General features: G+C 36.8%; 2 protein-coding genes across 5 annotated transcripts in view; one reads left to right on the forward strand and one right to left on the reverse strand.

Annotated features, from left to right (window-relative positions):
- ZGRF1 (zinc finger GRF-type containing 1) overlaps window positions 1–2,544 on the reverse strand; it is a 29,427-nt gene extending 26,883 nt beyond the window's left edge. Inside the window, exons 1-4 of the mRNA XM_087935973.1 lie at window positions 2,468–2,544; window positions 2,272–2,352; window positions 2,095–2,151; window positions 696–866 (exon numbers count right to left, since the gene is read on the reverse strand). Coding sequence (XP_087792099.1) covers window positions 696–866; window positions 2,095–2,151; window positions 2,272–2,352; window positions 2,468–2,488 — 330 coding nt within the window. The 5' untranslated portion in view covers window positions 2,489–2,544. The remainder of the gene's footprint in view (window positions 1–695; window positions 867–2,094; window positions 2,152–2,271; window positions 2,353–2,467) is intronic.
- Window positions 2,545–5,342: 2,798 nt separating this feature from the next.
- LARP7 (La ribonucleoprotein 7, transcriptional regulator) lies at window positions 5,343–24,809 on the forward strand. 4 transcript variants are annotated; one of them, XM_087935974.1, is made up of 13 exons: window positions 5,343–6,352; window positions 7,422–7,637; window positions 8,434–8,534; window positions 8,622–8,705; window positions 10,150–10,314; window positions 11,507–11,615; window positions 12,119–12,475; window positions 13,356–13,494; window positions 15,149–15,306; window positions 17,152–17,273; window positions 18,844–19,003; window positions 20,578–20,669; window positions 24,468–24,809. In XM_087935974.1, the coding sequence occupies exons 2-13, from the start codon at window positions 7,439–7,441 to the stop codon at window positions 24,546–24,548; spliced, it is 1,767 nt and encodes a 588-aa protein (XP_087792100.1). In that variant the 5' UTR covers window positions 5,343–6,352; window positions 7,422–7,438; the 3' UTR covers window positions 24,549–24,809. The 4 variants fall into 4 exon arrangements, with proteins under 4 accessions (XP_087792100.1, XP_087792102.1, XP_026553976.1 ...); XM_087935976.1 differs by having other exon boundaries at window positions 12,122–12,475; XM_026698191.2 differs by having other exon boundaries at window positions 5,355–5,670.
- Window positions 24,810–26,773: the final 1,964 nt, after the last annotated feature.

Consider the following 26,773-nt stretch of genomic DNA (forward strand, 5'->3'; position numbering starts at 1 on the left):
TTCCAGCCCAATTGTCAAGAATTACCAATAATGACAAACACAAAATTTGCTACTGAATTAGAATTTACTTAAGTGATCAAGTTCCAAAGGGGAAAAAGGTGATTTGAAGTGAGCATGCGTGCCTACATGGCATACCTATTGGCATCTGCTTACTGCAAATATCTTTGGAGAGGCAACGCACATAGGAAAAGATTTAGGCAGTCCTTACCTTATGTCTACAATTGGGATTAGGACTTCCATCATCATTAAGTAAGCAATCTGGTCATTAAGTGAGTTCCACCTGATTTTTTGCCATGTTCATTAAGTGAATCACTCAGTTGTTCAGCAAATCTAACTCGTCCCATTGACTTGGCTTATCAGTATGTCCCTTGAATGTCCCAAATGTTCATCACATGATTCCAGGACACTGCAACCATCATAAATACATGGTGGTTGCCAAAAGCCCAAATTTTGATCATGTGACACAAGGGTGCTACAACAATAAGTGTGAAGATAGATCACTCACTTTTTACAGCATTGTCATAACTTGTTGTTATTGTTGAGGACCATTTGTAAATAATTCCTTAAAGATCTGATGATAAGTACTAGTTGAGTATTCCTGAATGATCCAAATCACCTTTTTTCTTTCAAACCCAGATCACTGTACAATCCTTTCAAATGTTAAAAGTATCAAAGAAAAAGAAAAGACAACATACAGATTTTCGCTTTGGATGGCATAGAGATGAAGTAGCAAGGGATTTCAAGGAATTACTTCTTAATTTTCCCTTTTCTGTGTTGTTTGACTGATTATAATCAGTTTTAGAAACATTTTCACTTTCTACAGTGATTAAATATCGTTCAGATTCAAAGTCATCACCAGGTTTTATCTAGAGAGATGGATAAAAATATTTTAAATTTCAGTACATTTATATAACTCCATAGTATATCAATACTGCTTCTCTGTTGGACTCTTAAGCATAGCTAGGTAAACTTGATTCCACATAAGATTAGCTGAATATTTTAAGCATTTATATCTTTTAGACCATTTTGTTTTCCCGGGATCTTAGTGATAACTAATTAAAATATACTTGTTTGAAGGGTAGAGTTTTGTTGTTCAGTAGAACACTGCAAAATGTATGAATGAGAAAAAGAAAGTTTACTATGCATTGGTTGGTTTAGAAAAAGTGTGCTTGATATTGCTCTCTTGTCCATGTTTTGTTCTCTTGACTTCTACCATCTTGGCTGGGTTTGGTATTGAGCCCAATTACTACTCACTGCTTCAGCTGTCTTTTAGGAAAAATAAGGTTACTTTTGGGAGTGTCCTATTAAGTGAATGTCATCTGCATTGCATCTGCAGAAAGTACTTTACATGAGTCATGGCTCCAATATTCCCAAGAGTTGGCAAGGCTTAATACTTGTCTCCACTAAGCTTACATCAGTTCCTGAAAGCTGAACCCCTCAAGTGACAACAATTTACTCCAATCTTCTTACTGGGAAGTACATAAAAGATAAGAGTTTGTGGGTCAAAAGAGAAATGAATCAAAGGCTTTGCAATAAAAGTAGCAATGACATCAGCCAGGATGGTAGTCAAAAATGTCATGGGTGAGCTGACAGGACACACAGAATCAAGGATGTGACAGGCAACACTAATCATGTTCCACCCATTTGACTGAGATAAGGTGTAGACTTGATCAAAGTGTGCAATGACCTTAAGAAAATTATATCTCACTGTGCTAATATGAAACCTTTACAGAAAGCCAATTTGGATAGAACTGGGTGAAACAGATTAGTGGCCAGCAATGGCCAGCAATGGTCACATGATCTTGACAACTGGCTTATTATCAGTTGCAAAGACAATTTGCAATGTTTTTTGCTGGTTTCCAGAAAAAAACCTCATTCAAAAGAATGAATTTGCTTAATAAATTAATTTGATTCGCTTTACCGGCCATATAATTTGTTTTATAACCATCATGAGTCACAGCCATCATAAAAAAGATCATAAAATCAAATCTGATCATGTGATGCCTTACTATCACAACATGACCAAAATTCTGGGCTCCACTGTCATGAGTTCAGAATAATCTGTACTAAACAAATAAAAACAAAAGCACATACCTGAAATTTTATGAAAATACTGTCCAAGAGCTGTCCTTTATCATCAAACAAATTTGCCTGTATTAAACAAGAACAATAAAAGATGGTGGGTATTTCCTTAAGTACAGATATAAATGGATTAACAGATATAAAACTGCTGACACTGTACACCAAACTGAACCTACAAACTGATCCTACCTTATTTCCTCCAAATGCAGCCTTCAAAATTCCATCTTGCCACACTTTAGATTTTTTAGTCTTTTGATGTGTGTACAAAACCTATATTGATATGTGAAAATATATTCTTGATTACTGTTTCACTATATTGATTTTTGTATTGCAAAATGAAATATATAATGTATGAAATATTATTGAAATAAGATTATAGACTCACAATAAATTCCTGATAAGCCATTATGTTGACATGCTAAGATCACACCACCTGCTTTCACTTCCAATCATCACATCACCTGTAAAGGGAAATATCCTGTTAAAATAATATCTCTGAAATTCTAAGCTAAATATTTATTATAGTTTATAAATGTCATTTTATATTATTTCCTTAAACAATATGAGAAATTTGAATTCTCTAGTTCAAAAGGTGATTTACATGTATGCATCTAGAAATTCCAGTTTCAATGAAAATTAGTCTAGAACAATTTTTTTAAAATAAAACCAAGCAGTACATTACCATAAGCACATCTTCAGAAATATATCTTGTTTTAAATGAAGATATTTAAATTTCTATAAGAATATAACCTTAGCTACATGATGTCTCTTAAATCAATTTATTCTGAGGTTTTTTTTTAAAAAAAATTGAATTTTGTTTTTAAGAAGTGTAATCTAATGCATTTCTTCAGTATGTTCAATTCCATGTAATGACCACAAGATGTCTCATTTAAATCTTTCTCAGAAAAGCTTTGTAATTATGTAATGCGATTAATGATCAAGCTAATTGACTATTTAAAAAAACAACCACTGATCAATCCAGAGTTCTCACGACAGACTCAACTGATATTTCAGACATCTTCCCTTGAAAAGTCCATGATGCTGGAAAAGGTGGAAGAGAATTGGCTTCATGCGGCAGCAATAGTTATACCATGGGAGATCTGAAGATCCAGGCTGGGAAGATGTCATCCTGGAGAAAGCCTGTGATCACTATGTGATCACAAAAAGTCACCACTGACTTGAAAGCATATAATTACTGCAGATCAGACTTGCTAAATGTAATATAAACATATCTATAATTCTAGTTGCAATCTATTTTTTATTTTACCCTGAATTCTAAACATGCCTGACATTGTTCCCTGTTTTGTTAATCTCATTTTCACCTTCCCTATTAATAAATTATATGACATTAAACTACAATTCTGACTTACATTTCGACCATGCTTTTCCCCCATGGATTTATGGATTACTTTTATGTCATCCTTTTTTATGTCAATCATTTTATGTCATGAGAACCAGTTTGGTCTAATGGCTCAGGCACCAAGCTAGAAAGCAAAGATTGTGAAGCCATGAAAGCCAGCTGGGTGACTTTGGGCCAGTCCCTCTCTCTCAACCCATCTCACCTCACAAGATTGCTGTTGTGGGGAAAATTGGAAAAATATGTTGAATATGTTCATTATCTTGAGTTATTTGGGAAAATAATAAAGGCAAGGTATAAATAAATAAAAATGTCTCCTTTGCTGCGAAATGCTTGTGGAAGAATTGGGTTTATATAGAATAAATCTCGGAGAAAGAGGCAAGTTTCAAGAGGCAGCAACCCTTTGTAATTGAATTTCTTTAGGTTGAGGGGGGATGAGTCTCAAATGCAACATGGGCATAACTATAGTATTACATGTTGCATAGATCACAGAATTGCCATTTTTAAAATAATGGGAGACTTTTCAAACAAAGACAAAGGCATCTTAAACCGATTTATGACCTATGGCTATAGTGTTTAGGGGCTTCCTATCACACAAGAACAAGAAACTGCACTGTTGCTTTTCAGTAATTACTAGAGTGAAATTCAGCAATGTAGTTGAATGGGGCTCGGGGAAGCATCTATTGTTCACCCCTGCTTCAAAAGACTGTGGTGACTGAAAGATGATAGGAGAACTAGATGAACGCGCTGTCTCTTTTTCATTAGAGGATAAGAGAAAGAAACGGCACCCAAATCTGATGTTAATTAAAAAAAAGCATAAAACGAATTAGATATCACACCTACTGACAGATCCTCAGCCAGATTAGGACTGACCACAGTCCTCAGCCAGATTAGCCAAAGGGAGCCTATAAACCTGATAATCTTGTCGACCGAGCTCCTTCACAAGCCGCGAGGATGGCAGCGCCTCCTCTCTGTCAGCAGAACTTTACCTTACGAAAGTTCCCGCTTCACAAGCGCGATGACGTCTCTACGACGCGACAAATACCATAGAGACAAAAAATGCTGTACCGTCATGATCGCCGACTCTTGTATGGAGTACAGTATTGGAAGGTTTTTAAACCATAAAGTTGATTAAGGGTAGAGCGGTGCCAATATCTTCAAACTTGGCGAGTTTAAGACTTGTGGACTTCAATTCCCAGAATTCCTAAGCTAATATGACTGGAGGAGGGATTCTGGGAGTTGAAGTCCACAAGTCTTAAAGCTGTCACGTTTGAAGATCCAATTTTAGACAGAAGGAGTCGACGACAGCAGTTTTAATCAAATGTACTAGGGAAGGAGCTCTGATGAATTTAATGTAAAGTCAAGGTCGAGTCCTGGTGGCAGCAGCACGTTTTTACCACGGCCTTTTCCTGATTTGTCTCCCAGATCTTCTCAATCTAGTGAAAGTATGAAATCCCAGGCCGTCCCCCGCCAACTCGAGTCTACTTTGCTTAGTTTCCTAGATCAACCAATTCATGCATTTTTACCCGTGTGGTAGATGAAAATACTGTTTATTGTTATCATGCCTTTATTATAAATGCTCAAGGCGAACATACCTAATATTCCTCCCTCTATTTTACCCACACAACATCCCTGTAAGGTGAGTTTGGTTGAGGTAACAACTTCGGTCAAAGTCACCTTTTGGTCTTTTTGACCGGGATTTTATCCCAATTTCCCAGTGATATACGGTCAACGCGCTAGCATTGTCGACGCTAAAAGCCATCTTTTTGCTACCGAGCGATTTTTAGTAGTATTTATCAAGCTTCGCCACCTTAAAAAGGTGTGGACTTCAATTCCCAGAATTCCGCAGCCAGCATGACTCTAAATAAGTCGCCAAGCTTGAAAATCACTGAAACATCTTTGAAAAAAAAAAATCACTCTTCTAAACAGACACGCGCATGAGCGCACGTTTAAACTTTTTTTCTCTCTGTGGATCCGTAACGGGAAAGGCTACGAATCTTCAACGCGCCTCCATATAAACGGATCCTGGCGGGGTTGCCAACCTTCCAGCCAGCCAATATAAAAAAAAACCAGGAAGAAAGGGGATCTCCCGCGTGTCGCGCGAACATTTCATCCTAAAGTTGTGGACGGGGCGGAGAATCGGAGCTTCCAAGCGGCTTAGAGTAGACTATGACTTTACTCTGAAGTCCTCATCTTGGTGCCTGGCGTCGGGTCCTTTCGAGAGCACGTGGGTACGAAAGGGTGTTTATGTATGTGTGTGCAGGGGGGAGGATTTAACCCATCGCTTCCCTCGCGCACGCGCACCAGAATCAAGCCCCTCCAGTTCTGCACGGCGCGTGCTGAGCGGGGAGCGGGGGGGGGGAGCTGAAGGAGCCCTTTTCAACCGTCGAGATGGTGGCGCTGCTGACGTTATCTGGAGGCGCGCTTGCAACGGGGGCTTGAGGTGGTGAAAGCTGTCGCCGCTGATGTGCTCGGCTTTCCCTCTGAGTAGCTGGAGGGGCCGTTCGAGGGCTTTGCCCAGCAACCCGAAGAGCTGGGGAGATCCTTAGGTTGTTTAGACTTGGCACTCCTCGCTTAGTGTCCTCCGGAAACGTTGTTCTGTGGCTCCCGTCGCTCCTCGCAGCCAAGAAGCCTCCGCCGGCTGCACAGCCCGTTCAGTTCTGAGGGAGCCCCAAGGCGAGGCAGGGCTCTGCAGCTTCTTTGGGATCTTCAAAGACCGGCCCTGTCCTTGCTGAAGGGAAAGAGCCACGGGCAGCTTCTCGTCTTCCCTCAGAGTTCGTACTCTTTGCTGTATCCCAAGCAAAGGAAAAAAAATTGCGAGATTTGCAGCCCTGCCTGGATAGCTGATTTCGTTTTCCAAACGCTTTCATTAACTTCTGGTTCTGGCATAGAAAGTGCCTTCCGAAGATCAAAGTAAGTCGGGATTAAACAGTATAAACATTGTGTTTCCAATAGTTACTTGGCTGCTTTTGGGGGTTCTTGAAAGCGTTCCGGAGGGATAATTACGTTATCTATTGTGGAAACAGCTTTTTGATTGTAAATTTTTATACATTAATTTACCTAGCGAGCTGCATATTCATATATTGAAAAGTAAAATATCTTAAGAAATGTTGCATCAGGATTGTAAGTTTGCCCACTTGGGAAACTGTGGTCTTGTTTTCCTTTGGCATTATAATTGGAAATACACTATCCTTAATAGCTGTGAATGGCCATTTCACAGCAGGAAGTATATATTTGTATATATTCTTTAGCACATGGTTCTAAAATGAAATATCTACTAATGTCTCATTGGCAGAGAGATTGGAGAAGGTTGTGTGGAATGCTTGCTTTTGTAACAGTTAAAACTTTTGCTGATGTTGAAGAGCACTTTTTTCTCTCCTTAGAATATTTTTAAGATTCAAAAGAATATTTAATTCTCATGATGAAGCATATGGCAGAAATGGATCCTTCTTTAGCACAAGACTATCACTTTATATTTTACTTGGTGTTGGGTTCAGTGAGGATTTCAAGGTGTGAATTGGACTCGTGCTATTAAATCTGTTATTTTTGATAAGTTGCTCTTTTAATATTTATATATTTGCTCAGATACTTGTATGTCTTGCAAATATAACAAGAATTGCTATTCTTTCTTCGTGTTTTCTAATGTAAATAAATGCATTTTCTGCTGTGTATTGCCATATTGTTTTGACAGAATGCTATGTTTTAGAAATAAAAGAAAATGTAGTTATAGTTGTCTGAGAAATGTGGAATAGCAAACTACTATTGAAAATTTCCAGGCTGTTATTCTTTTAATAGCTTCATATTTGCAAATGTAGTCTTTTGTTTCCCACTGAACAGCCATCTCCAGTTTTGCTCCTCTGTACATATATTTTGTAAGAAAAAGATCTCTTCTTAAAATTACTTTGTTAATTAACATATTCTGTAATGTAAGTATAAAGTAGATACATTTATGTTGAAAATGACAATTATGCTTTGTTTTCAGATGACAGTGTGATAGGAATGGAAACAGAAAATATAAGAAGCAAAATTATGGAGAAAGAAACTACTGAACAAAGAAAGGAACGAGAAAAAAAGAAAAGATCTAGAGTTAAACAAGTGCTTTCAGATATAGCAAAGCAAGTTGACTTCTGGTTTGGTGATGTTAATCTTCACAAAGACAAATTTCTTAGAGAACAAATAGAAAAATCTAGAGATGGATGTAAGTCTGCTTGTTTTTAACTGGCAATTAAAAATACATTATTACTGAAATGCAGTTCATTTATTTATTAAATTTATATAACCACCCAAACATGGTAACTCCCCAGCGGCTTACAAATGTTCTTGAAAAATAGTTCCTGTTGGTTATATACACATAACACGCACATGCATATTATTACAGATATCTATATCAACTACAGATTTAGTTTATTTAAAAACAATTGGCCCTTTGCTGCTTTTCTGACTAATTTAATTTTTGTGCACCCATATAATAGAATACCATACATTAGACTTTTATCAGTTTTGCTATACAAATAGGAAGTGTTTATGGTGGTAGGGTTCTTTTTATGGGAGTCCTTCCTGGAATCTCATCTGATAGTTATATTGCATTTATGTATAGTTATCTGAAATGTAATGAAGATTATAATGAAACTTTAAAATCAATTATGGAGTAATTTATGAATAAATTGAAGCATAGGCTTTATTGTAGAACTTAAATATGCAAGGCTTTTTCCCAAAAGGAAGCATATTGTATACAATTTTGTACTATTGTACTATATATCTTCTTTGTTTCACTAAACTAAAGTCCCAATAGTGACCTCACGCTTATGACTGATCAGTCGCCCTTAAACAACTCATTTCGAGAGTTCAAAATTTACTAAAACCAACTATTCTTTTCCCTTGTCCAATCAGAAAAATTGAGCATTTCTATCCATCAGTTCCCAAGATTGGTATAGCAAGTTTTTTTCAATTCAAGTTACAATGTTCTGTGCTAATTTTAATTCTTTTAATTTTAGATGTTGACATATCACTTCTGATTTCTTTCAACAAAATGAAAAAATTAACCACTGACAGAAAATTGATAGCACGAGCAGTTAAAAGTTCATCTGTTGTAGAAGTGAGTATGAAAACTGTTTTTTATTCTGTAAGAGCAAAAGGAGGAAATATTTGGAACAGATTTTTAATTTAATTTTATACCTTATAGTTGGATTTAGAAGGAATCAGGATCAGAAGGCGGCAACCTTTGGGTGATGAGCCAAAAGATGTGGATAGTCGTACCGTATATGTGGTAAGATAGTGCCTATTTTCTTTCGCTTTATTATTTTTAATATTTCCTTAGAAACAGCCAATTAAGTATTGCAATGGTTTTTGTATAGGTAGAATTTTAAACACCCTTTTTTAGAACTTTAGCCAGTTGGCACAATATTTTGGCTCTCTTTAACATAACTATAAAACATTATCCAGCATAAGCCAGGAGAGTCTTGGTATGCCACCTCCTTCTCTCTCCTTTCAAGCAAAACCCTCAATTTCTGAGTGCTGACGTACAATATTTTTTTCTGTAGATCATTGAACAAGAGTTTATGAAAGAATAGGATTCATGGAGGGGGATTTCTCTTTTCTTAAAATCTTCTCTTAATCCTGTGAGAATGGGATAGAGAACAGTCAATCCATTGAATGAAATCAGAACTGGTGCTTCTTCCACTGTCACAATTATAAAAAAATATATTTTGGCCATTATAACTTCACTTTTCAGGATTTTCCCACGTCTTTAAAAGCACAACTACACACACACACACACACACACACACACACACACACACACACACACAACATTATCATTTTATCTTATTACTTACCTTCTGTTACCACTTCTTTTGAGTACAATCACTTTTTCCAATTACAACTCACTAGCTGGATTAAAATATATGTTGGGAGATGCCCAGATCAGGAGATTATTTGTAATTGAACTGAATATTTAGATTTGCTCTAAAATGTAAATATGGATATCAAGGTTAGATATTCATGGTTTTCTTAGTTAATTAATTTTTTAAGTCTATCCCACTAACCCAGTTCACCTTATTTTCCTCCATTGAATTGTTATAATAATGTTTCCTGGAACTGTTGTCTCCTCTGATCTTTTGCAGCCTTTTTTTTTTCCATTTCCAGTTTCATACCTGAATGAGAAACTGCAACCCATTTTGGAAGACCTTCAGTTGCAACCATATAGCTAAGCCAATTATAGATTTAAATAGATTCAGGCACTTTAATAGTTCATGGGTGCACATTTATGGAACAGTGTAGGGAAATAGGAAAATTTCTTCTGCATCAAGAAACATTATAGTTTTTTTTAGAAACATTGAATATGCATATTTTGTGGCATTTAGTTGAATTAATAAAGATAATTCCCAGTTTTTTACTTGGAGTTTTTTGTGCACGGGACAAAATATTACTTATTATGTGAAATACAAAATCATAAACCATTGCTGTCACCCTACCACTGAGCATTACTATATGTGTGTGAATGTATTTATCTGCCAAAATTGATTATAAATGATAGATGTCATATTTATTCGTGACACTTCTGGATTGCACATCACTTAAATTGCTAGTTTTAATTATAAAATATTACTATAACGGTCCATAAATAAATGTGCAATCAAAGTTGGTGTTTTGGTGGTGTATACATACATAAAAATGTAGCTTTATGTCTGTTGCTAAATCTTTTGCTATAGGAATTGCTTCCTAAAAACGTCAATCACAGTTGGATTGAACGAGTATTTGGAAAATGTGGCAATGTAGTTTATATCAGCATTCCTCGCTATAAGACTTCCAAAGATCCTAAAGGATTTGCATTTGTGGAATTTGAAACAAAAGAACAAGCTGAAAAAGCTATAGAGGTGAGTTATAAGCATTTGAAAACATTGCTTTGCCTTTCATTAAGTTGTTTAATATATACAATTCTAGCTTTTATAAAAATACTGTTTTTATAAAATCTTTTGTAGTGTAATGTGAATCTTTCAGTGGTTAAAATCTTTTGTAGTTGTAGTGTGACTCTTTTCAGTCTTTCAGTGTGAATTTTTCAGCCATTGAAAGACTCGCACTGCAATAGAACTTGGAAATACAGAATCTGTTATCTGAAGGAAGATATTGTGCTCTACTGAAAATGTCTTAATAGTGTCAAACATTTAGAACTCTAAAAAAAAATACTTTATGAATATTAGTTTCCAGTTCCTGGCACTGGCATTACAGAACTTGTTCGTCAATCCTTCTGGTGTTTTTCTCCTGCTGTTAAGAGGTCTGCATCAGTGGTGAGATTCAAATGTTTTTACTACCAGTTCGGTGGGCTTCATGGGCATGGCAGAAAGGATACTGTAAAAACTCCAGTCTGAGGTGGTATTTACCGGTTTTCCGAACTACTCAAAATTTCCGCTATCGGTTCTCCAGAACTGGTCAGAACCTGCTGAATACCACCTCTGGTCTGCATGCCCTATCTGATGCTTCAGAAAGCTTCTGAAGCCTCACCAGAACTGGTTTCAGTATGGTTTCAGGAAAAAAGGCCTGGTACAACTGGGAGCTATGTAAGATAAGCTGTGCAGACCTCTCAACAGCAGGAGAAAAATGTCTGAAGGTAAGTGACACGTGGCGGATCCTGTTCTCTAAGGCTGGTGAGCCTTGTGGAAAGGCGCAACTGGTATTTTGAATGGTAGTGGTGTTGCTAGGGCTGATATCATGGCCTGGGGTGGTAGCAGATGCTGAGACTGCTGAAAGTCTTGGGCTTCTAATTCAGGCCCAGGTGTGGCGCTGTATTTGAGTGCTGCTATGCTGGGCAGCCTAGATGCAGGAGGAAGTCCCAAGGGAACTCTGTGATTGCAAGGGAAGGCACTCTGTCAAATGGCTGAATTTCTGTTGTGACCATGGTGGCACTGCAACTTTCATAACTTCAGGCATAGGTTGTATCTCCCTTCATTCAGGGCCATTGTAGTTTAGCATGGTCGCAGAATGAGTGGTTGTTAAGCGAGGACTATGTATATTGTATCACAGATTATGTGTTCAAATAGATAATATATTATCTGACTTTTGCATTTTTAGTTCTTGAATAACCCACCAGAAGATGCACCAAGAAAACCTGGTATGTTTCCCAAAACAATAAAAAACAAAGCCGTTCCCACATTACCTACAAGTGATTCTACTGTAGTTGGTGAGTATTAACTTGATATGTTTAGTTTTGTCCATGAATTTTGTTACATTCCTTAGTCTTCATCAAGTAGAGGAGTTGTGAAAAATCATAGGAGGAAAAGATGCCCTTTAGAATATCTTAGCCCCCTGGGATGAGATTGGCTCCCATCCTCCTGTCTTTTTGTAAGAGCCTTAAAACCTGGTTCTGCCAGATGGTTTGGGGTCCCAGTGGGGGAGTTTCACACTGGAGGTGGTTGACTAATTAAGAGCTAACCTCCCCCCCCCCCAATACCTGGCTCCCTCTTTTTCCATCTTTTGTTAATGATTTTATTTTGTCTTTTGTTATTTTATATTCAATGATTTTAATGTTTTAATGTTTATTATACTGTTTAGCTGCTAATGGGCTGCAAATAAATTTAATAAATGAATAAATAACCATAAACACCTCTGTAGACTCCTTGGAATCAAAGAGGGCAAAATGTAATTTATTCAGACTATTGAGATAAATTTTCTTATTTTGCATAGAAGAAAAGAAGAAGAAGAAAAAGAAAAAATCTAAAACAAAAAAGGAAAACAGCCAATCAAACACTGGAGCAAAAGATGTATACATGACCAGTTCTACAGAATACACAAAAAGTCATAGGACGATATCAGAGAGTTCTGAAACAGACTTGTCAGAAATCCAAAGACACTCTTCAAAGAAAGAAAAGAAGAAACTTGATAAAACACAAAGCTCAGGCCTAGGAGAAACTAGATCAGGAAAGAGGAAACGGAATCGCTCTGATGATGGAGAGATGTCAGTTGTAAAAGTGAAGAAAATTTCTCAGAAAGATAATGTTCACTCTGCAAAGGAGCATTCAGCAGGGCTGGAGGATTCCAAAGGTAGTTTTATATTTCTAATTTTTCCAACTGATTTTCTAATTGTGAACAGGGTTGGGAAAAAAATTCTGCTGATACTGATGTTTTTGTGTAACAGAATGAAAATTTGTTCCACGTTGAAAAAGGAAAGAAAATCCTATTTCTGGTATAACTCTTTCTTGGAATGAAGAAAGTAGGAAAAATAAAATAATTTTGTTAATTTTTTTCCAGCATTATTTATAGGGTAGATCCACTGTTACCATTCCCCTGATGTCGTTCTGATAGTGGACCAAATGCTCAATGTTTTCATATCCATATACAGCAGAAGTGACAAACTTGTGTCTGCAGGCCAGATGCATCACATGCTAGCCACCCCCACCCCCAGTTTAGCGAAGGTGAAAAAAGTTGCAACACAACACTTGACAACAACATGTCGTTACAAGTTTGACACCCCTGATATACAGCAATGTGTTTTATCTATCTGGTGGATAGGATGAAGTAGAGAAGAGGAAATCTTCAGAAAATCCCATTATGTGATCTAAATTGTGCTTAAAAAGATTTATTAATGAGTACATATTTTAATTTCTGTATTTCCAAATATATACATGATGTTTCCAAGATGTTTGCATTAGGCTAGAAATTTAATGAGAGATTTAAAAAGGAGTTTAATGCTGTGTAGTGAAGAATGATACCATATATGTCTTAAAACTAATCAAAATGCCAGTTTGAGTACATCAGTCTGGGTTGGAGAAACCAAAGTTCAGTCTGAAAATCATGGGGTAACCTTAATCAGTATAGAATTATATTATACAATATAGAATTATAATGCATATGAGAGAACCAAATACACTGGCCTGAACTTCTTGCAAGCTGTTTATAGTAACTTTAATCCATTTTTATTTAGAAATTTCTACTGAAGAAGAGAGAGAGATTGGTGATAAGAAAGAAACTTCTCTTTCAAAGTCTAAAAGAAAACACAAGAAGAAACATAAAGAGAGACATAAGATGGGAGAAGAAGTTATTCCACTGAGAGTTCTCTCAAAGTATGTTAAAATATTGCGATTTGTTTGCCATGTTAGAGAACAGTAGCTAGTATTTTTACTGTTTCTAATGACATGATAGCATGTTTGCCTACATTGTTGACCGGGAAGGTGGGATAACAAGTGTTAAGGACTTTTAATTAATAATGTTTTTTCTGATTTAATTAATGATTTGTAAAATGTTAGTATTGAAGATGGCCAAGCAACCTTAAGCATTTCCCCTGTTTTAACTTACCAGTTATTCCTGTAATTCCTGTCCCATAAAATTTCTCATATACTTGTACAGTAACCTATTTTTATTGATTTTTTTTCTTTTTAACTACTATAAAATGCTCATTTGATTTTTAAATGTATTTTAAATGTGACACTTTTTAAAGAAAGTGTTTTGGTAGCTAAGGAGAACTTGATAGTGTAAACATAAATTTATCTTTCTTCTACTGCAAATTGTGTCTTGTTCACTGTGTTACAAGAAAAGAAAATTGATTGTATTAAATAGAATATAGTTCAGTATCCCCTACTTCAATGATATTTTTTTCAGTCTAGAAAATATCTGCAATCCAGAAATCACTTATTTGTTCTTTAATCAATACTAGCAAATAAAAAATGGGACCACAGGTTAGGGACAGTAATTGGAATCGCTTAGTGATAGCAATCCTAACACAATCATATCCTATCATTGAGGATTGTGGATTGTTAAGCATATCCCAGGTGTCTCACAAACATGCTGGTAGGCAGGTAAAGCACAGGGGTTTGGAGACCACTGCCAGGTGAGAATGAGTAAACAAGATAATGTGTGATGCAAGTGGATCTGAAACATGGGTAGCTTTACTAGACGGGGGAAAGTGCAAGTAACTTGCTGGTTTGTAACCTTCCCTGCTGACTTCTGCATTTATTTTGGTCATGGGAAGCCAGCAGAGAAGGTGCCAAATTGCAATTATGTGATTGTGGGATACTGCAGCCATCATAAGTGTGAACCAGCTACCAAGTGCTCATATTATGATCGGGTGACTGCAGGGATGCTGGGATATTTAGAACTTCAAGGACCTGCCATAAGTACTACTTGTTCAGCACTATATCAATTTTTAATAGTCACTGAATGAGGACTACATGTATTCAAGCTTTGATCTACTGCTGTCTAGAATGAGTGAATATCCAAGCAAATTTTAATATAGTATTTAAGTTTTCTTAAAGTTAATGCAAAACTAATCTTTGTATACAAACATAAAATACGCACAGTTGCTTGTGGTATTAAAGTCAATCCAAAATTTATCTAGTCTGGCATCCCTAGAAACTAATGGATTTTAGGTGATGCTCTAGAAATTGAATTACATTTTTTAGTATTTTAGAAACAAATTGAAAATAATTATGTAATTATTTTCCAAGAAATACACCAGTTTTCTTAAGTATATAAGCTTTCAGTCAATTCAGGTCTCTTCAGATAAATGAACTTCAAAAAGTCATATATATGCCTTTTGTATGAATGAGTGTTTTAGCCTCTCTTTTAAATCATCATAACATAGAACCAGTTATGACATATGGATAAATAGGAACCTTTCATCCCTGTATACAAAATAAGTTCCATTCTTTTTACATGTAGCATTTTGTTTCCCATCATTTCCAACCTTTGTGTTACCATATTTCAATCTCCCTTCTATAGGAATGAATGGATGCAGCTGAAGCAAGAGTATTTGACCCTACAGAAAGCGAGCATGTCATCCCTGAAAAAAGCAATGACCAAAGCAAACACTGTGCCTCTTGGAACAATGGAAATAGATGTCTGCCCAGCAGATGACTCTGCAACAAGAAATGGCAAATGTAAACATAATTGTGAATTTTTTGTATTTTAAGGAGAAGAGCTTATGATTTAAGAAAGGATGAGAAACATATGCATTTAATTTTAAACTTATATTACAAAATTTGTTTATTTTAATAAAATAACACAGACTTCCATAGAGTGAAGATTGATTTTGGATATGGACTACTTGTTCATCTTAGGACCTTCTGATAAAGATGTTCACATTGCATAGAAAATCAACCAGTGCAATCTCCATCTTCACTGGAGGTGAGATCTGCTCTCACCATTTTGTCCTTCCAAAAGGGACTCAAAACCTGGCTCTGCTGGTTGACTTGAGGCTCCCTATGGAGGAATTCCATGCTGAAGGAAGGGGAGCGGAGCCCCACTTCCATCCTGCTCATGTACTGGTTCCTTGTTTACTCAATTTTTGTTAATGTTTTGATGTAATATTTTAATGTTTTTGTATTTGGGTTTTTATGATATAAGCCACTTGGAGTCACTCGATGGGTGGCATATGAATTAAATAAATAAAATAGAAAAGCATGGTAATTGCTGATAGGACAGGAAAGATTTCATGTAATTGCAAAGGGGAGGTTCTAGTGGTTCTACTGGTGAGGAATGTAATCCATTGTAATCTACCACAACCAGTGGGCATCAGTCACTGTTGACTATTTTATGGCTTGGTATTGTCTACCCCCCTTAACTCTTGCTTTAGTTATCACATGGCTTTTGCATTTTTTAAAGCCAAATTCCTGATGAACGGCCTAGAACGATCAACCTAAAACAACATTCTACAGCATTTGTATATGTTCAGAAGGACTGTAGAGGGAAATACTGATGTTTTACATGAGTTGGCAATATTTGTCTGCAATGCTTATGCATGGTTTATAATCAATTAGCCAAGTGTTACTTGTGCCTCAATAGAAATCATTAGAAATAAGTGACCATTTAAGCACTATTGATGACATCTAGAAAGTATTCAGTTTTGTCTGAACTTTCCTTTAAGTTGCATGGACAGTTTATTATTTACAATATGTCTTTAGCTTGTTGAACCCTAGTAATAATTTAAATTAGAAGATTCCCCTATTGATTAAGTTAGTTTGAATGTCTCCTTTCATTAGAATGGGTTGTAGATGAAAGAAGGAGCTGCATTATGGTAATGAAAACAAATTCTTAAGATTGAGCATGTTTATCAGACTTTCCACTTTCCAGTCCACTTTCAAGTAACTAAAGTCTCAAATTTTTGCTGTATTCACAGCAGTCTGTTTATATATTGGTTACACAAATAATTTCTTAACTCAATTCTCTGGTCATTTAATTGAAAAAAACCAAACTTATCTGCAGTCACTGATCATTCAGAAATGGCTGAGGGTCTCTCACAGATACGTCTTTCCGGAATCAATTAACTTTAAAAAGTTAAAATTAGCTAAATTAATAATGTTAATAAACTTATTTGTTGAGATTTTTTTGGTAATAATACATGTAAAATGTCTTTTTAAAAAGATTTATGAATACATACATGTTACCTAGTTCAAAAAATTATGTCACTACATAAAATTTTACTACCAGTTCTGTTGCCATAGCTTGGTGGGCGTGGCAGGGGAAGGATACTGTAAAATCTCCAGTCAGAGGTGGGATTTGCTGGTTCTCCAAACTACTCAAAATTTCCACTGCCGGTTCTCCAGAACTGGTCAGAACCTGCCGAATACCTTTGCACTACCAATAGTAATCTGTGTATGCCAAACTGTAACAAAAGAAGTACTTCAGTCTAGCAATATTATTCCATTACATATATGAAATCATAAGTTTATTTATTATGAGACCAAACTAAGAATTTGCATTAATGTTCTTTTTCAAATTAATAGGTATTAGCAACAATGATTTAGCTCCTGCTGAAAAGATTCATCCAATGGGACCCCAGTTTGAGAGTGGAGTGATTGTGAAAATCCTTGGTACTGATCCACTGCCAGGCAGGAAACACATCAAGGTAATGCTTTAGTGCTCTTAGAGAAGCAATTGTCTTTTTCTTGGGTATTATTTCTTTCTTTCTTTATTTTTCACATTTATGAACCATCTCCTGGAGAGAGAACTGTGATTTTACTTTGTGTAGTCTGATTGTCAGCTACTATAGTGATACACATGGTTTAAAGAATCTTTACATCTGGATTATTTAACTGAAGAAGTAGAGTTCACTTTTTAAAAAAAGAATTCAATCTACGTAGCTATAAAAGAGTATATTTCTACAAGTGTACTAAGTCCAACCCTTCTTGAATTCTATTAGACCGTTTCTAGCACCAAAATAGTGCTAACCATTAGTTGACTAGATTCCTGTGCATTGGCATGACCAACAAATCAGTTTGTTGGTCATAGGCATGTTGGTCATAGGCATGACCAACAATTACACTGGGCCATATTTAACAAAATGAAATTCAATGTGGAGAAAAACCAAAAGTACACTTACAGACTGGGTGAAACCAGGCTTAATAGCAGTAACTGTGAGAAGGATCTTGGAGTCTTAGTGGACAGCTAAATATGAGCCAGCAGTGTGCAGCAGCAACCGAAAAGGCTAGTGCAATCCTAAATTGCATTAACAAGGATACAATCAAGATCAAAGGAAGTACCAATAAAGCCTTAGTAAGACCCACCTAGAATACTGCATCCAGTTTTGGTCACCACATTATAAAAAAAGATGTTGAGATTCTAGAAAAAGTACAGAGAAGAGCAACCAGGATGATTAGGGGACTGGAGACTAAAACATAGGAGGAACAGTTACAGGAACTGGGCTTGGCTAGTCTAGTAAAGAGAAGGACCAAGGGAGACATGACAGCAGTGTTCCAATATTTGAGGGCCTGCCACAGAGAGGGAGGGGGTCAAGCTATTTTCTAAAGCAGCCAAAGGCCAGACAAAGAATAATGGATGGAAACTGAACAAGAAAGGTTCAACCTGGAAATAAGGAGAAACTTTCTGACAGTGAGAACAATCAACCAATGGAACAGCTGTTCCTTGGAAGTTGTGGGAGCGCCATCACTTGAGACTTTCAAGAAGAGATTGGACTCCCATCTGTCAGAAATGGTGTAGGGTCTCCTGCTTGGGCGGGGGGGTTGGATTAGATGACCTACAAGGTCCCTTCCAACTCTGATTATCTGCTATTTATCTGTTGGTTTAATTGGAACTTAACATGTAACCCTGGTCTTTCATGCCAGACATTGATTAGAACTGTATATCTTGAAAATCTGTGTCCTAATCAATTGGATTTTAGAGAGCTACAACACTATGTATGAGAAAGGTAGAGATGGAGCAAAGGAGGTAAGGATATATTTCACAAAGATAAAGATATAAATGGAATTCTTACTCATTTCTTGAGCATTATTGTATTGCAGTCAATTATATTTTTCTAAATTTGCAGCATTTGCTTTTTTTTTCTGTGTACATTTTTGTCCCCACTGTGTGATTAAAAAATATTGTTATTTTCCTTCTTCTCTCTTCTTAACAAGTACATAAGTTAAGAAGAGATTGTAATATAATGTATCTGCTGTGGTGCATCCATTTCATCACAGGACATGCTAACAACACTCGCTGATGTTGCTTATGTTGATCTGCTGGAAGGAGATACAGAATGTCACGTACGGGTTAAAACACCTGGAGATGCACAACTTTTAATAAACTCACATAAAGACCTGCAGACAAAGAACAACTGGAAACTTGAGATTCTTACAGGTGAGGTTAAGCATTTTACATTTATGTGGTGTGCACATGTAATATCAATTTTGGGAATAGTTTAACATTTGTTAAGGTTATAGCTCTAGGTATTCTGGTACTTATCCCCCAGAATTTTTTTCCAAATCTAACTGGTATCACTTCTATGTTTGTGTCTGGAACATAAACCATACATTTCCCTTTGTTAAAAAGAGAATCACTGTTAATAGGGATTACAATTTGTCTGGAATACCAATTGCTAGATACTGGTAGTCCTTGATTTACAACAGTTCACTTAGTGACCATTCAAAATTACAACAGGACTGAAAAAAAGTGACTTATGACCATTTTTCACAGACCTTTGCAGCATCACCATGGTCACATGATCAAAATTCAGATGCTTGGCAACTGAGTCATATTTATGACCATTGTTATGCCTCAAGGTCATATGATCCCCTTTGGTAACCTTCTGACAAGCAAAGTCAATGGGGAAGCCAGATTTGCTTAACAGCGGGGTTACTAATTTATCAACCGCAGTGATTCAATTAACAGCTGAGGCAAGAAAGGGCATAAAACGGGACAAAATTCACTTAATAAATGTCTCGGTTAGCAACATAAATTTTGGGCTCAATTGTGCTCATAAGTTGAGAACTACCTATATAAACCCTTTTAAATTAAGATGATGGAGAGCAGTCCAATAGTATATAAACAGACAAGCTGATTAAAAGTGCTGTGTTTCTTATTCCTACATTATCATTTATTCTTTGACCCTTGAAATTATTACATAACAAGGAAAAATTCAAGTCCTATTTTCCTCTGCTTTCCTTTAATTTTTAACTATTGTTTTCAAAACGTTAAGGCCCATGTATACAACTGTGTAAAAGTGGGGTCATTCAATAAATGATCTCTGATGGAAGGGCTAAAATAATTAAATATTTCATTTATCTTTTATAATGTTGACTTTTCACATTTATATACAAATGTAATGTATTTTCTCTCCCTCTCTCTTAGTCATATTTCAACGAATGTAAAATCAGGAACAGGTTTTGAGTTCTTATATTTGCTCTTCGCTTCTTCCTCTACTCCTTTTGATAGGATTTTAAGGCAGTATTTATACTAAGAGCTCCTATTAAAAATAAAATATTTATTTATTCATGCAGTACAGAGTCAACAGTACAGAATAGAAACAGAAGGAAGATGCATGTTGTATAACTTGAAAAGAATTGCAGTCTTTTCTCTTCTAAAATGTTTCCTTTTTCAGAAGTAAGTTATGTCAGTCACTTTCATCCAAGTAGGAATAAATGGGGGAAGTGGCTGTACATGATACTTTTACTTCTCATGTCTAATGATTTTGTGTGCTTAAGGTAGAGATTTAAATGGGTTTATCAGGGTACCATTTATGCATAGGACTTTATGTGCTTTTGGATTAACATGCTTTCTGCCCATGTCTCCCATCACGATTTAGTCCTATTCATGTGTACACATTTCTTTATTGTTATGGGTGTGATAACATATTTCTAATGCAAGAATAACAATGTATTGGCACAGCATGTTAAGTAAAATTGTATACTTTGGTTCAATGCACTTGTATTAAGGTGATCATGAACAAAGATACTGGCAGAAGATCCTAGTGGACCGACAAGCTAAACTGAATCAACCTAGAGAAAAGAAGAGAGGCACAGAAAAAGTAAGACAAATGATCTGGGACTTCTAATTCATACACAGATATTAATAAAATGCCAGGTTTCATTTTTTCAATGGGAGATGCACAAATTCAGATGCACTGAGACTTTTGAGATCTAATATCAATCAGAATAAGACCTTGTGATTTAGCTTCTCTCATGGCTGCTTAGGGATGAACAGTCCATAACCACAGCGCAGGTGGCTAGATTCTGCACAGCAGCACTGGGGATTCGTAGGAAAATCATGTCCAATCCATAGCTATTTTATACAACAAACGTGGCAAACTCATTGCACTCCTTTCGCTTTTAGTATTAAACTGACTATGGGCCACACAGTTTATGGATTGTAATTTTAGTATAGTTAGACCGTATACAATCAACAGACTGGATTTTATCATAGATTTTAGTTATTTATTATACTAGAATTTTTAATTGTATATTTACTGAGTGTTTTTATTTGTTCTGGTCTCTGGTTTTTGACTGTAATAAACTAAATTGATCCATCTAGCACTGCTAAAACTACTTATCAATATAAAGCAGCTTTAATTTTTTAAGATAGTTCAGTGGTTCTGTAGTAAAATTATGTACCATTTCAGAGGTGAACAAATTTGTTACTGCCCGGATTTTCCATCATCACATTCTGCTGCAAAATTATATGTAGTAATGCATTTGTTAGTCTTTAATACAGTATATCTCAAGACTTCTTTTTGTTGAAACTGTTGAGGAATACAGGAAAAACTGTATTAACACCAGTCCAATAACTGAAACAAAGAAACTTTATTGTGGTCACAAAGCAGCACATGGGAATTGGCATTCAAATATCCAAAACTAAATTGACAATATTAAGGTAAAATAATTTTGGCTAAAAAGAAGTATTAACCAATATTAATACAGGTATTCCTTGGTTGCCAACTACTTTTTACAACCAGTCCTCCAGGTTCCGGCCATCCCAGCACCCTTGCAGTCATATACACTGCTCAAAAAAATAAAGGGAACACAAAAATAAGACATCCTAGATCTGAATGAATGAAATATTCTTATTAAATACTTTGTTCATTACATAGTTGAATGTTCTGACAACACAATCACACAAAAATTATCAATGGAAATCAAATTTAGCAACCCACGGAGGTCTGAATTTGGAGTTACACTCAAAATTAAAGTGGAAAAAAACACTACAGGCTGATCCAACTTTGATGTAGTGTCCTTAAGACAAGTCAAAATGAGGCTCAGTAGTGTGTGTGGCCTCCACGTGCCTGTATGACCTCCCTACAATGCCTGGGCATGCTCCTGATGAGGTGGCGGATGGTCTCCTGAGGGATTTCCTCTCACACCTGGACTAAAGCATCCCCCAACTCCTGGACAGTCTGTGGTGCATCGTGGCATTGGTGGATGGAGCGAGACATGATGTCCCATATGTGCTCAATTGGATTCAGGTCTGGGGAACGGGCGGGCCAGTCCATAGCATCAATGCCTTCATCTTGCAGGAACTGCTGACACACTCAAACCACATGAGGTCTAGCATTGTCTTGCATTAGGAGGAACCCAGGGCCAACCACACCAGCATATGGTCTCACAAGGGGTCTGAGGATCTCATCTCGGTACATAATGGCAGTCAGGCTATCTCTGGAGAGCACATGGAGGGCTGTGCGCCCCCCTAAAGAAATGCCACCCCACACCATTACTGACCCACTGCCAAACTGGTCATGCTAGAGGATGTTACAGGCAGCAGAACATTCTCCACAGCGTCTCCAGACCCCGTCACGTCTGTCACATGTGCTCAGTGTGAACCTGCTTTTATCTATGAAAAGCACAGGGCGTCAGTGGTGAATTTGCCAATCTTGGTGTTCTCTGGCAAATGCCAAATGTCCTGCACAGTGTTGGGCTGTAAGCACAACCCCCACCTGTGGACATCGGGCCCTCATACCACCCTCATGGAGTCTGTTTCTGACCGTTTGAGCAACCCCATGCACATTTGTGGCCCGCTGGAGGTCATTTTGCAGGGCTCTGGCAGTGCTCCTCCTGTCCCTCCTTGCACAAAGGTGGAGGTAGCGGTCCTGATGCTGGGTTGTTGCCCTCCTACGGCCTTCTCCATGCCTCCTGGTGTAGTGGCCTATCTCCTGGTAGTGCCTCCATTCTCTGGACACTAAGCTGACAGACACAGCAAACCTTCTTGCCACAGCTCGCATTGATGTGCCATCCTGGATGAGCTGCACTACCTGAGCCACTTGTGTGGGTTGTAGACTCCGTCTCATGCTACCACTAGAGTGAAAGCACCGCCAGCATTCAAAAGTGACCAAACCATCAGCCAGAAAGCATAGGAACTGAGAAGTGGTCTGTAGTCGCCACCTGCAGAACCACTCCTTTATTGGGGAGGTCTTGCTAACAGCCTATGCTTTCCACCTGTTGTCTAATCCATTTGCACAACAGCATGTGAAATTGATTGTCAATCAGTGTTGCAGCCTAAGTGCACAGTTTGATTTCACAGAGGTGTGATTGACTTGGAGTTACATTGTGTTGTTTAAGTGTTCCCTTTATTTTTTTTTGAGCAGTGTAGTAGCAGTCTGGTTACTTAGTAATCAGCTTGCAGTTACAAAACAGTTACAGTGTTGTATAATTGTTATTTGCAATCTTTCTTGCTGACTTCCACAAGCAAAGTCAATGGGTAAACTGGAGGTAAGATCACAGCCCCCTTCCCAATTCAGAAGCCACCCCCACCACACTCACATTGTGCATCCCTACCTCTCTGACCCTTCACATTCCGTCCCTGCACCCCCCACTGTCTGGGAGCCAAACATATCTAGCCATTCTTGTGCACACTCTCTGAACCTCATATTCACATTGTGTCTACCTCACTTTTCTCCTTCCCAAGCCTCATTGAACTCATGCTACATTTTGTCAGCTATCCACATACCATCTCCTACGTGATAATAGCTTTTTGCTGGGTAGCCTGCTTGCAAGCTGCCTTCACCACAGTCTTTAGCTGTTGGAAGCTGGCAAAAAGTTGCAAAGAGGTCTTAATGATCACTGAACCTCACTTAACAATAGCCATGGGGACTGCAGGAATTGCCATCATGAAGTGTTGTGGACACCTGGTGTCATGGTTAGCAACAGAAGTAATGAGAATGCTAATGTTAGTCAGAATTAGGCATTATTTCAAAAAAAAACAACATTATAGATTGTGTAAAAAACTGAGGGATAACCTGGATCCAAAAGTAAATCCTAACTGTTTCGTTAAAAAAAAATGCTTGAGACTACACCATCCAGAATTCTTCAGTCCTTGTGGAAGTTGTTAAGATTAAAGCCTCTGCACCAGAGACAAATTCCTTGTGTTTCTGAACCCACTTGGCCAAATAAAAGTATTCTAAACCATGGTAGACTAATTGGCACTAAATAAACCAAGTTTGAATCTCCATTCCACCATGTTGCTTACTAAGGTTTTCTCATTTGGTAAGTCTATATTGCCCACTAAGTTTCTGCAAATCTTTTAAAAAAATATTTGAGATAAAATTAATGATTAAGTATTAAGTATAAAATTAATGATTAAGCCAACCTTTTAAAGGATTTTTTTAAGTTGGAGGTACATATGAAGAGCAATTCAGTAAAATGCATAAAATTGCCAAAAGTAAGCTATGACTAATTAAAATTAAATTAAAATTGTCTACAGGCAATTGGGCTGCCCTTGTCCAAATAAAGTATATATTTTATTTTAAAGTTTTTTTGTTTCAAATGATAGTTTTATGGATATTGTTCATATTTTCTGAATTAAAATAGTAATACAATATATTTTTTTCTTTTTATAGCTGATAGCAAAAGCTGAAAAAATGAGACTGTTAAAGACTCAAGAGATAAGCAAGCATATACGTTTCTCTGAGGATGAGTAAATTTACGACTTACATGAAATGCTTATAAGGAGAGGAAATAAACTTACATTAAAGTATCTCATTGTTTCATAATGCAATCAGACAAATGAGATTGTGCTGAATTTGACAGAATGGAATACTACTTGAGCCTGTTTGGAAGGAATACATTGAACAAGCTCCTGTATGTATGTTTGCACAAATATTTAGTACACTGAATTTTTATAAACTGTTGTAAGAATGAAATAAAAAACTGAAATATTTGTTTCTTAAAATAAATGGAAATGAGACATCCTAAAAAGTGCTTAAAATGGGAGATTATTTTGCTTTCTGATGATGGGGAAGAGGAGAAATTAGTGACACAGGTTTCCCTGTATACTCCATTAAAGAAGACTTAAACTGTAAATGGAATCAAAATTAAGTTGTATATCATCAGTTTTATTCCATTTGCAGTATCAAATTTCCTTGCTATAAATTAAGAAGCATGAGTTTAACACCGTATTTTCTGTTTATAACCCAAAGTAATTCTTCAATATTGGTTATACAATAAAAAAGCCTGTAAAGCTTTATTTCATAGTAACCAAAGAATATTTAGTAATTCTTACAGCCTCTGTTAGTCAGCTCTCACAAATTTTCTACCAGTCCTCTAGGGCAGCTTTGTTCAATCATGAGAAATACACAAAAGAGAATTTGCATAAAAGAGCATTCTGTCCTCTTTCTTGTGGACAAGAAGGAAAACCATTTTTTCTGGCTCCAACCCATAGATGTGTATTTTTACTTTTCCAGTGGTATATCCATGTACTCATGTGCTAACTATAACAGGATAATTTGTACATATGAATGATGTAATTGGCATTATTTCTCATAACCATTAGGAAATATTTTCAAACACACTTAAACAAGATACTATTTTGCCATATTGCAAAGCACCATCTTCCTGGACTCAGTCCGGATGGCTTGGATCCCACCTTTTTTATCTGTTTAAGAATCTATCAGAATTGTATATACAGTCCAGTTTCCCTTAAGCTCTCAGAAGGAAAGAAAGATAACAGATTTTACATTACGTTATGCTCGCAGGTAAGATTTTATGATATTTCACTGTTACCTTAGTGGCTGGGAATTCTCTATTTTTATACCCCAGATATCCTCTACAGCAGGGGTGTCAAACTCAAGGCACACAGACCAGATCCAGCCCGCTGGGTTCTTAAAACTGGCCTACGGGCTAGCCTGGAAATAGCAAAGGGCCAGCTCTGGTGTCTGCTAGCGAAAACAGGACACAGTGTTGTGGCCTACTGATGGAACTGGCAGCAGAATCAGACAGTAGTGAGGAGATTTGGGAGGAACCTTGGCCAGTCTTGGAGGCTGAGGAGGGCTCAGATGAGGGCTCTGAATCGGAGGCAGGGATGGGGTCAGGCTGGCAGTCATCAGCTGCCTTCAAACTCAAGACAGGCAGTGAGGCAGGGGAGTTTCTGGAACCGGTTCCCAGCCTGCGCATGCGCAGAGCTACCAGAAGACAAGAACAATTGAGAAAGCAGGGTCGACTCAGGAGTAAGGCCACACCTCGGAGATGATTGGCCCCTCCCATAAGACATAAAAGAGAACCAATTACCTTTTGTGAAGGAAACAATTGTTAGACTTTATCTGGACACAAAGTTGCTATATAATAGGTGGAGAAATGTTTAAGTACTTTGTCAGGAATAAGCTAAGAAATAAGTTTTGGATTTGGTGCAGACAATGCAAATACTAATTTTGGTGCTAAGCTAATGAAGGAAAAATTAATTCTTTCTGCAGAATAAAAAAAAAAGGCTTTAAAAAGTATTTGCAGTGGTGAGTGTAATCCACACTATCCAGAAACTACTGTTGACAGGCTCTCCTTGATATAGTTTCTGTTATCAAGATTTACAAGTACTTTCATATTTATATCAGTAAAACCCATATGAGTGAAAGAATTCAGTAATTTTGTTCATTTGGATTATCACAAGATTTCTGTATATACAAAACTTGATTGGTTTTTTCTGTTTGCAGTGGATGATAAAACTCTTTCTAGGTCTCAGTCTCATAATAATTAATCCTAGCAACTCTTGGGTTACTTGATGATCTTTGTGTTGAAATATGGTTCTCAATAGCCCTTTCTATTTAACAACACAACAATGGCAACAAAACTTTCAAATTTTGAGACATCCTTATGCTCACAATTATCCTAACCCTAACAAAAATGATGGAAATATTTTTTTAAAAATCATCTGCTT

The sequence above is a fragment of the Pseudonaja textilis genome, chromosome 6 (assembly GCF_049901715.1).
Source record: "Pseudonaja textilis isolate UNSWEBS1 chromosome 6, rPseTex1.2, whole genome shotgun sequence".
In the NCBI taxonomy this organism is placed as follows: Eukaryota; Metazoa; Chordata; class Lepidosauria; order Squamata; family Elapidae; genus Pseudonaja; species Pseudonaja textilis.